Source organism: Onthophagus taurus, chromosome 5 (genome assembly GCF_036711975.1).
Source record: "Onthophagus taurus isolate NC chromosome 5, IU_Otau_3.0, whole genome shotgun sequence".
NCBI lineage: Eukaryota > Metazoa > Arthropoda > Insecta > Coleoptera > Scarabaeidae > Onthophagus > Onthophagus taurus.
In genome coordinates, this window is record NC_091970.1 from 1012199 (window position 1) to 1025973 (window position 13775).

Consider the following 13775-nt stretch of genomic DNA (forward strand, 5'->3'; position numbering starts at 1 on the left):
TAGGAAAGCTTCTTAGTGCTTGCAGAAGATCATATACTGCTTAGAAAGACTCTTTACTACTTCCAAAGAGCTAGATACTGTTTCTAAATATTCCTTTACTACTGGAAAAGTACTAAATACTGCTTAGGAAGACTTCTGAATGCTTGATGCTGCTTGGGAAGGCCACTTAATGCTTGTAGAAGACAATTTCCTGTTTGCAGAAGATTATATGCTGCTTACAAAGACTCCTTACTACTTTCAAAAGCTACATACTGCTTTTAAATACTCTCTTGCTACTGGCAAAAGACTAAATACTGCTTAGGAAAGCTTCTTAGTGCTTGCAGAAGATCATATACTGCTTAGAAAGACTCTTTACTACTTCCAAAGAGCTAGATACTGTTTCTAAATATTCCTTTACTACTGGAAAAGTACTAAATACTGCTTAGGAAGACTTCTGAATGCTTGATGCTGCTTGGGAAGGCTACTTAATGCTTGTAGAAGACAATTTCCTGCTTGCAGAAGATTATATATTACTTAAAAAGACTTCTTACTACTTCCAAAAGCTACATACTGCTTATAAATACTCTCTTGCTACTACCAAAAGACTAAATACTGCTTAGGAAAGCTTCTTAGTGCTTGCAGAAGATCATATACTGCTTAGAAAGACTCTTTACTACTTCCAAAGAGCTAGATACTGTTTCTAAATATTCCTTTACTACTGGAAAAGTACTAAATACTGCTTAGGAAGACTTCTGGATGCTTGATGCTGCTTGGGAAGGCTACTTAATGCTTGTAGAAGACAATTTCCTGTTTGCAGAAGATTATATGCTGATTACAAAGACTCCTTACTACTTCCAAAAGCTACATACTGCTTTTAAATACTCTTTTGCTACTGGCAAAAGACTATATACTGCTTAGGAAAGCTTCTTGGTGCTTGTAAATGACAATTTCCTGTTTGCAGAAGATTATATACTGCTTAGAACGACTCCTTATTACTTCCAAAGAGCTAGATACTGTTTCTAAATATACTTTTACTACTGGAAAAGTTCTAAATACTGCTTAGGAAGACTTGTTAATGCTTGATGCTGCTTGGGAAGGCTACTTAATGCTTGTAGAAGACAATTTCCTGTTTGCAGAAGATTATATGCTGCTTACAAAGACTCCTTACTACTTCCAAAAGCTACATACTGCTTTTAAATACTCTTTTGCTACTGGCAAAAGACTATATACTGCTTAGGAAAGCTTCTTGGTGCTTGTAAATGACAATTTCCTGTTTGCAGAAGATTATATACTGCTTACAAAGATTTCTTACTATTTCCAGAAGGCTAGATACCGTTTCTAAATACTTCTTTACTACTAGAAAAGGATCAAATACTTTAGTAGGTTGCATTCATCTATACACCCATATCTCAAAAGCTTCCAGTTTTTTTTAGTTGTGGCTACTGATCCAGGATTCCATGCCGTATAACAGTGTGGTAAAGAGTGCTTCATTAAAGAGTACATACTTAATATTAACAGCTACAAAATACTCATAAACTAACCTATAAATAACTACCATTTAATTCATTTTTTTTCCAGATCTTCCTCACATTCAAGCTTCCGGAATAACAATGGCAGCATACGGAGATACGGTCCTATTAGAATGCAAAGTGGATGCCCACCCAGAACCAAAAATGATTTTCTGGCAAGACCACGAAGATCGAAAACCAGTTATCCAAGGTGGAAAATACGACATCCTCATAAACAAAGCAAAAGACAAAATCGATAACTTTAAATACATCATGCAACTAACGATCAAAAACATAGTAGATACCGATGTTGGAGATTATTTTTGCCACGCCGAAAACGCCTTTGGAAGCTCAACCCAACCAGTTTCCGTTCGAATACGTCATACAGCTACCGTAACAAACATAACACAATGTTGTATTGAACATAACGTTTCAACTTTATGCATGGATGCGTGCTCTTTTTATTTAGACATCGATGCGGTTATAAATAAATTAGAATGTGTTAATGATTTTGATAAATTAATTAAATGCGCTGCTGATGGTTCGGATCATAGAAAATGTTGCGCGGACCAAGAAGTTCCAAGATCTTGCTTAGATTATTGTAGAGGTGATCCAAAATCATCTAACAAAGCTTGCGTTTTATCATACACAAAGCAAATAATGAATTGTTTCCACGAAAATAAAGATTTATTACCGGGGCCACCTCAAAATGTTAAAGTTGAAAATTTAGATTCAAAAACGATCCGAATTTCTTGGTCACCCCCGGTGAAGAATCCCCACAAAACCGAAATGTATAGGGTGTATTGGAAATTAGAGGACGATTTAACATCAAAAAAAGAAGACACTAAAGATAATTTTATTATCTTGAAAGATTTAGAGGAAGAAAAAACTTACGAATTCGTCGTTAAAGCGATTAATCACCGTGGAACTTCGATTTTAAGCGAATCAATTAAATTTACAGTTGAAGATTCTCAATTAACTTCAACGAGTTTAGAGAATTCGTCTCACTTCGGAGTGGCAATTGGGGTTATTTTAGCTTTGATTGTAGTTGGGATGTTGATTTTTGGTGCTTTTTGGTTCGTTCGAACGAAAAGGGGGGCGAAAAACCAAGGAGGGGTTGCTTTTGAGAATCCTAGTTATTTAAGGGAAGTTAATATGGATCATATTCAAAATCAAACCGATTCGAGTTCTATGGTTAATGGAATTTCTTCGGTTTCTGCAACTTCCGGGTGGAAACACGAACCGTTACACGTTCCATCTTCACACGAAGTTAACCCGACTTTATACGAAGAATTAAAACTTGGGCAAGATGGGGTTGGATTTAAAAGATTGAAACCATAGCGAAAAATTTTTCCGAAAGAATCTCGATTTTAATCATTTAATTGATTTAAAATGAAACGAGATTTTTTTTTTAGGGTTTAATAAAGAAGGAAATGTGATTTTTTTAGTTTAATACTTGTAAATGTAGGTTTTGTATAAATGTTGTAGGAGAATTCACCCAAAAAAATGTAAAAAGATTATTTCGACTGAAAAAAAGGACAAAAAAATTAAAATTTTTTACATTTTTGAATAATAAGAAAATCAATTTTTGATATAAGGAGGGTAAAAAGGTTAAATTTTCTTTTTAATTCTAGTCATGTGATGGCGTGAATATCAACCGATAAATAAATAATTAAAAAAAAAAACCCCCCGACTTAAATAAATTATTAAATAAGCTCAATACCCTTCTTATAAGTGCAAAAAAAATATCTAAGTAGATTAAATATTTGTAAAATAAAATTAGGGACTTAAAAAAATAATAAAATTTAAAAAAATTAATTAAAAAAAAATTTAGTGACTATAAAATAATCAATATGTGCCTTCATACTTTTTTCCTGTTAATTAGAAGAAAAATAAAATTGATGTATTACCATTTGTAAAATAAAAGTACACTTATAATAAGGAATAAAAAAATTTAAAAAAAACATGAATTTTTTATTAATTTCAAAAAATTTAAGTCAACTTTAAATGTTAATATTTCAAAAACGAATGGAGTTTTTCAAGATCGGTTTTGTTCATGAAAAAGCTCAAACTTTCTTTTATTAGTGGACGACGTTTCATAAAAATATCTTAAGAATTCAATTTTTGGCGATTTTTTAAAATTATTGATAAAAATTGTTAACGTCATGAAGTCAAAAAATTTAAGTCAAGTTTAAATAGTATTATCTCAAGAACGAATGGAGATTTTCAAGATCGGTTTTTTTCATGAAAAAGCTCATACTTTCTTTTATTAGTGGGCGACGTTTCATAAAAATATCTTAAGAATTCAATTTTTGGCGATTTTTTAAAAATGATTAATAACTTCATAAAGTCAAACAGTGCAGGTCATGTTTAAATAGTAATATCTCAAGAACGAATGGAGTTTTTCAAGATCGGCTTTGTTCATGAAAAAGCTCATACTTTCTTTTATTAGTGGGCGACGTTTCATAAAAATATCTTAAGAATTCAATTTTTGGCGATTTTTTAAAAATGATTGATAAAAATTGCTAACTTCATAAAGTTAAACAATGCAGGTCATGTTTAAATAATATCATCTCAAGAACGTTATTTTTTCGTATTAATCGAGGAAAATTAATCGTTTTTGCACGCTTTATTCTTCTCGGATGGAATTAGAAGGAAATGACAGTTCTTGTCATGAAATGTGACGTAGCCGGTAAAGAGGTTACCGATTAAAATTTTTTTTTGTTGGTTATTAATTTTTAAAATTTAAATTAATTATTAAAAAACCTTAAAATTGTTAGTTATTTTATTGTTTTAAACCGATCTATTATACAATACAACCACTTATTTGTTTAAATACAGTCTAACCTAATTTTAATTTATTTCTGTTTCTTTTTAATCAATCATTATTGTCATAAACTGGAAGTATTAAACGAAAAGAAATCTGTTTTAAAGCCTCTCTTTTAATATAATTAGAAACATAGAAAAAAATAAATATAAATATCAAAAAAAACTTAAAAAGAACCTATCTTTTAGTAATAAACGGTAAATCCTCGATAAAACAACACGCTATAACAAACAATAACCCAAAATACAAATTTAATTTAGCAGTTCGTCTCGGTACAAAATCAATATCGTTCGAGCGAAACTGCTTTTCAATTTTAAAAGCATTCGGTAACGTAACTAACGGTAAAACGAACCATTTTGAGTATTTCATTGACGCAACAACGAACATAATGTAAGGAATAAACAATAAAAACGCATATAAAACGTGAGAAGCCGTGTGGCCGATTAAAATAGCTAAAGTAACAATCCCCGCGCGTTTATCATGCTCAGAATCCCTCGTATTATTACTATGTAAGATAGCTTCAGTGTTTAAAGCTAAAGGAATGGCATAATATATAGTTGCCCATTCCAAACGACCAGTTTGAGACATAAAAGCGAATAATACAGCTACAGGTCCAAAAATTGTTAACACAATTACATCTCCTAATGCGATATATTTCAGTCCAATTCCACCGGTGTAAAGAAAACTTGATGATAAACCGCCGAAATAAACTAAGGCGAGATGTTCCATTTTGGCTGGTGATAAAGCGGCTAAAAGAATAAAACCAATGCAGCCGAAAAAATAAAGCAACGCTCCAAGTGAAACGACTTCGTCTTTAGTTAAAATATGATCGACTAGAATTCTATCGTCGGATTTTCGGGTATCAATTCCTTTTATGAAATCGAAATATGTATTGACGAGGTTTCCGGCTCCATGAACACAAACGACGGTGAATAACGTTAAAAGTAACGTTATGTAATTAAAATCGGTACCGTCGGTGGTGTCGTTGAGATTTTTGTAGGCGAGGGTTGACCCAAGAAGGGTTGGCATTAAACTTCCACTCCACGACCATGGTCTTAACGCTAAGATATAACTCGAAATTTTCATTAAACCCGATCGGCTGTTCGATTTTTTCGTTAAATTTCCATTTAAAAGTTCTTGTTTTTCGGTCATTTTCGATAATTTTGCTTAAAATGAGGTTAACTTAACCTTACTTTTGAATGTCACTGGACGTTAAACGTCAAAATTGTCAAACGTCAAAGGTAAACAAATCTGTAATGTTGGTAAGTTGGTAAAGTAGAAATTTAATACTTTTTTTATATTATTAATAAATAATTAAAAGTTAATTATATTTGTTATAAACTTATTTTTAAATTTTATATTATATAATATTTTTATTTTAATTTTTAAACTTGCTTTGAACACTTTGAACTTATAGTACCTAATTGTGTAATAACAAAATGTAAAAAAACTAAATAACAGTGTTTTATTTGTAAATGTTGCAAAATTAATGGTTAAAACTTGGTTAATGGAAAAGATTATGAGTCTAAAGCAGTCCCTGGATTACTAAAACGATTAGTTTTTAATTTTAATTAGGAAATTCAATCATTTTTAAAAAATCGCCAAAAATTGAATTCTTAAGATATTTTTATGAAACGTCCTCCAATTATTAAAAGAAAGTATGAGCTTTTTCTTGAAAAAAACCGGTCTTGAAGAACTCCATTCGTTCTTGAGATAATACTATTTAAACATAACCTGCATTGTTTAACTTTATGAAGTTAGTAATCATTTCTTAAAAATCGCCAAAAATTGAATTCTTAAGATATATTTATGATCTTAAACAAATAAGTGGTTGTATTGTATAATAAATTAATTAATTTTAAAAATTAATAGTCAGTGTTACCAACAAAAAAGAATTTGAGCGGATAACCTCTTTACCGGCTACGTCAAATTTTATCACAAGAACTGTCATTTCCTTCTACTTCCATCCGAGAAGAATTACGCGTGCGAGAACGATGAGAAGATAATCGGATTCATTTTCCTCGAATAATACGAAAAAAACACGGATCGTTTACCGTTTAGGAAATTGAAAACGATGGCGGACGATACTTTGGGGTACTTAAGGAGGCCGGAAATCTTCGGGATGATGTTGCGCATCGTTTTCGTATCCGCGATGTCTTACTACGGGATTAAATGGTTCATGAACCAAGTCGATCCGACAAATAAAAGCAAAAAGAGTGCGCGAAAGAAAGCCACGGAACAATTAGCGCGGTAATTACAAATTTTTAATTTTGAGGTTATGTTGCTTAAAAATTAATTTTAGGTTAGCTAAAAGTGGAAGTCACGTTCTTCCGATAGAAAAATTATCCGATTATGAAATTATGATAGCTTCTCACTTAATACATCCTGAAGATATAAACGTAACATGGTCTGATATCGCCGGATTAGAAAGTACTGTTCAAGAATTAAGAGAAACGGTGATTTTACCAATTCAACGTCGCGAACTCTTCGCTGATTCTCAATTAACTCAAGCTCCGAAAGGTGTTTTATTACATGGACCTCCTGGTTGTGGAAAAACTTTAATTGCAAAAGCGACAGCGCGAGAAGCGGGGACTTGTTTTATTAATTTAGATGTTTCTATTCTAACTGATAAGTGGTATGGTGAGAGTCAGAAATTAGCGGCGGCCGTGTTTACTTTAGCTGTAAAAATACAACCTTGTATCATATTTATTGATGAAATTGACTCGTTTTTGCGCGCTCGAAATAGCACAGATCATGAAGCGACCGCGATGATGAAAGCGCAATTTATGTCGTTTTGGGATGGTCTAATAACTGATCCAAATTGTACTGTTATTATAATGGGGGCTACAAATCGTCCCCAAGACTTAGATAGAGCGATTTTGCGCCGAATGCCCGCCGCGTTCCATATCCCCCTTCCTAACGCCACCCAAAGGCGGCAAATTCTCGAATTAATCTTAATTAATGAACCAGTTGAAGATAATGTTGATGTTAATAAAATTGCGCGTTCAACTGACGGGTTTTCTGGCTCAGATTTAAGAGAATTATGTCGAAACGCTTCTGTATATCGCGTTCGTGATTATATGAAGAATAATAGAGTCACTGTAAGGTCCACACAATCGACTAGCACGCTGGGGGAAAGCGAGGATGAATTCCACGACGCTTTACGGCCGATTTCAATGGATGATTTGATGATTTCCATGAATAAGATGAAAGAATCAAAGTTGCATTGCGGTAGTTTACACACTGAGAGGATCGATCTTGATTAGTATTACGAGATACTCGGGTGTTACTTGAACGGGGGGGAAGCGAAGGATAATGTGGTTTTTGAACGATGTACTCGGTATAAAAAAATGTAGGAAATCGCTTCGAAATCGATTTTTTTGTTCGTTTTGTTAATGAAAATGATGTGAGAAGTTTAAAAATGCCTTTTTGTTTTTGTAATAAATAGTAGTTTTAATTTTTGGGTTAAATAAAATAAAAATTTATAAAAAAAATAATTTTTAGGTTAGATTTATGTCAGATGTCAAATTTCCTACATAACCTCATTTTTTATTACAAATTTTTTATTTAATGTTATTAATTTTGGAGAATGAATTAATTAATGTTGTTTATTTAAATTTAAAAATTGATTTTTAATTTATTATAAATAAAAAAATTGTGTTTTAATATGATTTAGAAAATGAGAAGCGAACTAAACGAACTTCACTCATAATCTTATTTTTTATTACAAACTTTTTATTTAATGTTATTAATTTTGGAGAATGAATTAATTAATGTTATTTATTTAAATTTAAAAATTGATTTTTAATTTATTATAAATAAAAAAATTGTGTTTTAATATGATTTAGAAAATGAGAAGCGAACTAAACGAACTTCACTCATAATCTTATTTTTATTACAAAACTTTTTATTTAATGTTATTAATTTTGGAGAATGAATTAATTAATGTTATTTATTTAAATTTAAAAATTGATTTTTAATTTATTATAAATAAAAAAAATTGTGTTTTAATACGATTTAGAAAATGAGAAGCGAACTAAACGAACTTCACTCATAATCTTATTTTTTATTACAAACTTTTTATTTAATGTTATTAATTTTGGAGAATGAATTAATTAATGTTATTTATTTAAATTTAAAAATTGATTTTTAATTTATTTATTATAAATTAAAAAAAAATCGTGTTTTAATATGATTTAGAAACGAACTTCACTGTTAATACCAACTTACAAACAAAAAAATTCACTAAAACGTGATAAAACCAGACGGTGGACAAGAACGGTGGCGTTCGGTGCAGCAAAATGTCTCGTTCGCGTTCGTTTCATTTTCGAATCGAGAAGAAATTCGCGATAAACTAAAACCAGATGAAACGTAACGAGAAAGCGACGTAATTAGTGAATGAAAGAGTGTGAAATGTTAAATCGCGTGTGAGATGGCGTCGAACGCGTTCCTTTAGAATCTTTTTTTGTTATTGGTTGTTATAAGAAGGCTGGTGAAGAAGAAAAAGAAGTTTTTGGACGTTTGATCGAGGAGAAAAAAAGGCGAAGAAATTAAAAGAAAAACTAAAATAATGTTCGAGTATAATAATAATAATAGTAAAGGGTGTAAAAATAGAACGTGGTCTATTAGTGAGTTGGAATCATCATTATAGTTGTGTGTCAAAAATTAAAAACAAAAAAAAGTAAGAAAATTATGGTTTAATAGTGTTTAAGTTATGATTTTTTTAACACAAAAAAGAAGTTAAGTTAAAGAGGAAGAAGAACACGGAGGTTTTACTTTTTTATGGGTATCTGTTATAGTTGTACAAAATCGAGGAGGCGATTTAAAGGTTAGTTATTGTTTTTTTTTTGTTCGTTTGTTTTTGATGGCGTTTTTTTGGTTAAAACATCGATTTTGTGGTTTTGGAATTTTTTTTCTATAAAAAGAAATTTAACACGATCGGATTCACCGGAAACACGGCGAAGGTCGCCTATGTGTGCATAGAAACAGAATATATTTCAGTATGTAAGTAATAATTAGCGCAAAACTTTAATTTCAACATAACCTAAAAAAAATTTCTCTTCAATCTCTTCAAAATTATTTTATTTTGATTTATTTTAGATACATAATGTTTCTTATTAACAAAAACTCCAAGATAAAAAGAACAAAGAACTTCGTAGTATTGATTAGTTAAAAATTTTTTTTATTCTAAACATTAAGTTCGTTTTAAATAACGCAATGTTTAAAAATACGAATTCATATTGAAAATTGCGCAATTTTTTCCTCGATAACGTAATTGTTTTGGGTACGATTCATCCAAATCAAAAATTGGAGATTTATAAATAATTTTTTTTATACTATTTTATTGAGATTAATTTTAATGGGAAATTTAATCAACATTTTTTTACTAATTTGAGATAATACAGATAACCGATTTTATTATGTAGGCAAATTTATGACATTATTCAATCAGGATGTTGTAAATATAAATAAACAATTTTTGCTTACAACAAAAAACTGAAAAAAAAAACAGAATTACAAAATAAATAACAACATTCAGGTCGTTTAAACTAAAATTATTAAACATTTTTGGTTGAATCATTTTAATAAACATTTCATCAGTGTTTGTTTATGAAATTTTAGATATTTTGAGATACACTTATTATTATGTAAAATGAAGAAAACCCCAAAATGTACATGATTCAGTCATTTATTTAAATAAAACAAGGTTAAGACAGAAAACACAAAATTTTACTTAGTTCATAAAACAACAACCATAAGAATGACTCAATGGTTGACGAATTAGGGAAGATCTCCAGACTTTGTCATGAAATCCGTAATTAACAATTGCGTATGTTTTTTTGCTAAATCATTATAGACTTTTTCATATTGATTTAAGCATTCCAATGCCAAGAAGCAATAAATCAAAAAGTCACTCTGACTGGAACTACATATTACAAAGAATTAAGAAATCTTCTGATTAAGTGTGAAAAACGTGCTTACATTACAGAATGTGTCTGAAAAGTGTTGGGAAAAAACAATTTATTACAATGTAAGGTTCATTCTCTCCCACAACACTTAAAAAACTGTAGAGCCCACTGTAGGGTTGATAATTTGATTAATGACATTGGTAAGGCAAAATTTGGCCCTGGTGTTGCCTCATTTAAGTTTGTGATATTTTAGCTGAATTACATAATATATGATCAAATGTTGTGTGTCCTGTAATCTTACCTCATATAGCAAATATCATTAATACTTGTCTAAATCTACTATACTTTGTCCAAAATTGGTTTATAATGTAGCAAAATTGTTCAAAATGTTTCGAAACAGGTTCATAACCATCTCATGTTGTTCTAAGTCATTAAAAACTGGTTGAGCATAATTTTATACTTGTCTAAATGATTAACAACTACTTTTTAAACAATCCACGTTGTTAAAAATGACTGAAAACTGGTTGATTGTCATTAAAAACTTGTCTAAGTGTATAAGAACTAGTTTATAGCAAGACCAGGTAGCTCAGAATGTCTGAAAATAGCACCAACATTGTCTAAATTTAGTTTATAAGGTAGCAAAATTGTTCAAAATGTTTCGAAACAGGTTCATAGCCATCTCATGTTGTTCTAAGTCATTAAAAACTGGTTGAGCATAATTTTATACTTGTCTAAATGATTAACAACTACTTTTTAAACAATCCACGTTGTTAAAAATGACTGAAAACTGGTTGATAGTCATTAAAAACTTGTCTAAATGTATAAGAACTAGTTTATAGCAAGATCAAGTAGCTCAGAATGTCTGAAAATAGCACCAACATTGTCCAAATTTAGTTTATAAGGTAGCAAAATTGTTCAAAATGTTTCGAAACAAGTTCATAGCCATCTCATGTTGTTCTAAGTCATTGAAAACTGGTTGAGCATAATTTTATACTTGTCTAAATGATTAACAACTACTTTTTAAACAATCCACGTTGTTAAAAATGACTGAAAACTGGTTGATTGTCATTAAAAACTTGTCTAAGTGTATAAAGACTAGTTTATAGCAAGACCAGGTAGCTCAGAATGTCTGAAAATAGCACCAACATTGTCTAAATTTAGTTTATAACGTAGCAAAATTGTTCAAAATGTTTCGAAACAGGTTCATAGCCATCTCATGTTGTTCTAAGTCATTAAAAACTGGTTGAGCATAATTTTATACTTGTCTAAATGATTAACAACTACTTTTTAAACAATCCACTTTGTTAAAAATGACTGAAAACTGGTTGATTGTCATTAAAAACTTGTCTAAGTGTATAAAGACTAGTTTATAGCAAGACCAGGTAGCTCAGAATGTCTGAAAATAGCACCAACATTGTCTAAATTTAGTTTATAACGTAGCAAAATTGTTCAAAATGTTTCGAAACAGGTTCAGAGCCATCTCATGTTGTTCTAAGTCATTAAAAACTGGTTGAGCATAATTTTATACTTGTCTAAATGATTAACAACTACTTTTTAAACAATCCACGTTGTTAAAAATGACTGAAAACTGGTTGATAGTCATTAAAAACTTGTCTAAATGTATAAGAACTAGTTTATAGCAAGACCAGGTTGCTCAGAATGACTGAAAATAGCACCAACATTGTCCAAATTTAGTTTATAAGGTAGCAAAATTGTTCAAAATGTTGCGAAACAGGTTCATAGCCATCTCATGTTGTTCTAAGTCATTAAAAACTGGTTGAGCATAATTTTATACTTGTCTAAATGATTAACAACTACTTTTTAAACAATCCACGTTGTTAAAAATGACTGAAAACTGGTTGATAGTCATTAAAAACTTGTCTAAATGTATAAGAATTAGTTTATAGCAAGACCAGGTAGCTTAGAATGTCTGAAAATAGCACCAACATTGTCCAAATTTAGTTTATAAGGTAACAAAATTGTTCAAAATGTTGCGAAACAGGTTCATAGCCATCTCATGTTGTTCTAAGTCATTAAAAACTGGTTGAGCATAATTTTATACTTGTCTAAATGATTAACAACTACTTTTTAAACAATCCACTTTGTTAAAAATGACTGAAAACTGGTTGATAGTCATTAAAAACTTGTCTAAATGTATAAGAATTAGTTTATAGCAAGACCAGGTAGCTTAGAATGTCTGAAAATAGCACCAACATTGTCCAAATTTAGTTTATAAGGTAACAAAATTGTTCAAAATGTTGCGAAACAGGTTCATAGCCATCTCATGTTGTTCTAAGTCATTAAAAACTGGTTGAGCATAATTTTATACTTGTCTAAATGATTAACAACTACTTTTTAAACAATCCACGTTGTTAAAAATGACTGAAAACTGGTTGATTGTCATTAAAAACTTGTCTAAGTGTATAAAGACTAGTTTATAGCAAGACCAGGTAGCTCAGAATGTCTGAAAATAGCACCAACATTGTCTAAATTTAGTTTATAACATAGCAAAATTGTTCAAAATGTTTCGAAACAGGTTCATAGCCATCTCATGTTGTTCTAAGTCATTAAAAACTGGTTGAGCATAATTTTATACTTGTCTAAATGATTAACAACTACTTTTTAAACAATCCACGTTGTTAAAAATGACTGAAAACTGGTTGATTGTCATTAAAAACTTGTCTAAGTGTATAAAGACTAGTTTATAGCAAGACCAGGTAGCTCAGAATGTCTGAAAATAGCACCAACATTGTCTAAATTTAGTTTATAACATAGCAAAATTGTTCAAAATGTTTCGAAACAGGTTCATAGCCATCTCATGTTGTTCTAAGTCATTAAAAACTGGTTGAGCATAATTTTATACTTGTCTAAATGATTAACAACTACTTTTTAAACAATCCACGTTGTTAAAAATGACTGAAAACTGGTTGATTGTCATTAAAAACTTGTCTAAATGTATAAGAACTAGTTTATAGCAAGACCAGGTAGCTCAGAATGTCTGAAAATAGCACCAACATTGTCTAAATTTAGTTTATAACGTAGCAAAATTGTTCAAAATGTTTCGAATCAGGTTCAGAGCCATCACATGTTGTTCAAAGTAATTGAAAACTGGTTAAGCATAATTTTATACTTGTCTAAATGATTAACAACTACTTTTTAAACAATCCACGTTGTTAAAAATGACTGAAAACTGGTTGATAGTCATTAAAAACTTGTCTAAGTGTATAAAGACTAGTTTATAGCAAGACCAGGTAGCTCAGAATGTCTGAAAATAGCACCAACATTGTCCAAATTTAGTTTATAAGGTAGCAAAATTGTTCAAAATGTTTCGAAACAGGTTCATAGCCATCTCATGTTATTCTAAGTCATTAAAAACTGGTTGAGCATAATTTTATACTTGTCTAAATGATTAACAACTACTTTTTAAACAATCCACGTTGTTAAAAATGACTGAAAACTGGTTGATTGTCATTAAAAACTTGTCTAAGTGTATAAGAACTAGTTTATAGCAAGACCAGGTAGCTTAGAATGTCTGAAAATAGCACCAACATT

General features: G+C 30.4%; 4 protein-coding genes across 5 annotated transcripts in view; 3 read left to right on the plus strand and 1 right to left on the minus strand.

Moving 5' to 3' along the window:
* Positions 1-3444, plus strand: part of LOC111413558 (Ig-like and fibronectin type-III domain-containing protein 2) — an 83892-nt gene extending 80448 nt beyond the window's left edge. The window contains exon 10 of the mRNA XM_023044573.2: positions 1558-3444. Within this exon, the coding sequence (XP_022900341.2) occupies positions 1558-2828 (1271 nt within the window). The 3' untranslated portion in view covers positions 2829-3444. The remainder of the gene's footprint in view (positions 1-1557) is intronic.
* Positions 3445-4254: 810 nt separating this feature from the next.
* LOC111413535 (UbiA prenyltransferase domain-containing heix) lies at positions 4255-5542 on the minus strand. Its single transcript, XM_023044546.2, has one exon. The coding sequence runs from the start codon at positions 5464-5466 to the stop codon at positions 4492-4494; it is 975 nt and encodes a 324-aa protein (XP_022900314.2). The 5' UTR covers positions 5467-5542; the 3' UTR covers positions 4255-4491.
* A 694-nt stretch (positions 5543-6236) lies between these two features.
* On the plus strand, positions 6237-7811 carry LOC111413574 (outer mitochondrial transmembrane helix translocase-like). The gene is made up of 2 exons (XM_023044598.2): positions 6237-6564; positions 6617-7811. Exons 1-2 carry the CDS (start codon positions 6389-6391, stop codon positions 7578-7580), a joined length of 1140 nt encoding a protein of 379 aa, XP_022900366.1. The 5' UTR covers positions 6237-6388; the 3' UTR covers positions 7581-7811.
* A 731-nt stretch (positions 7812-8542) lies between these two features.
* The window catches only part of LOC111413564 (phosphatase and tensin-like protein), a 35224-nt gene continuing 29991 nt past the window's right edge, over positions 8543-13775 (plus strand). Inside the window, exon 1 of one of the 2 annotated variants that reach the window (XM_023044584.2) lies at positions 8543-9142. In XM_023044584.2, the coding sequence (XP_022900352.2) occupies positions 9097-9142 (46 nt within the window). In that variant the 5' untranslated portion in view covers positions 8543-9096. Of the gene's footprint in view, positions 9143-9237; positions 9319-13775 lie in introns of those variants that run through there. The other variant, XM_023044587.2, reaches the window with a different exon arrangement.

Excerpts from the sequence above, each read along its gene's own strand:
- LOC111413574 (XM_023044598.2), top strand. The coding sequence starts at position 6,389 with ATGGCGGACGATACTTTGGGGTACTTAAGGAGGCCGGAAATCTTCGGG. Across the intron at positions 6,565-6,616 it reads GCCACGGAACAATTAGCGCG|GTTAGCTAAAAGTGGAAGTC; the intron begins GTAATTACAAAT and ends AATTAATTTTAG.
- LOC111413535 (XM_023044546.2), bottom strand. The coding sequence starts at position 5,466 with ATGACCGAAAAACAAGAACTTTTAAATGGAAATTTAACGAAAAAATCG.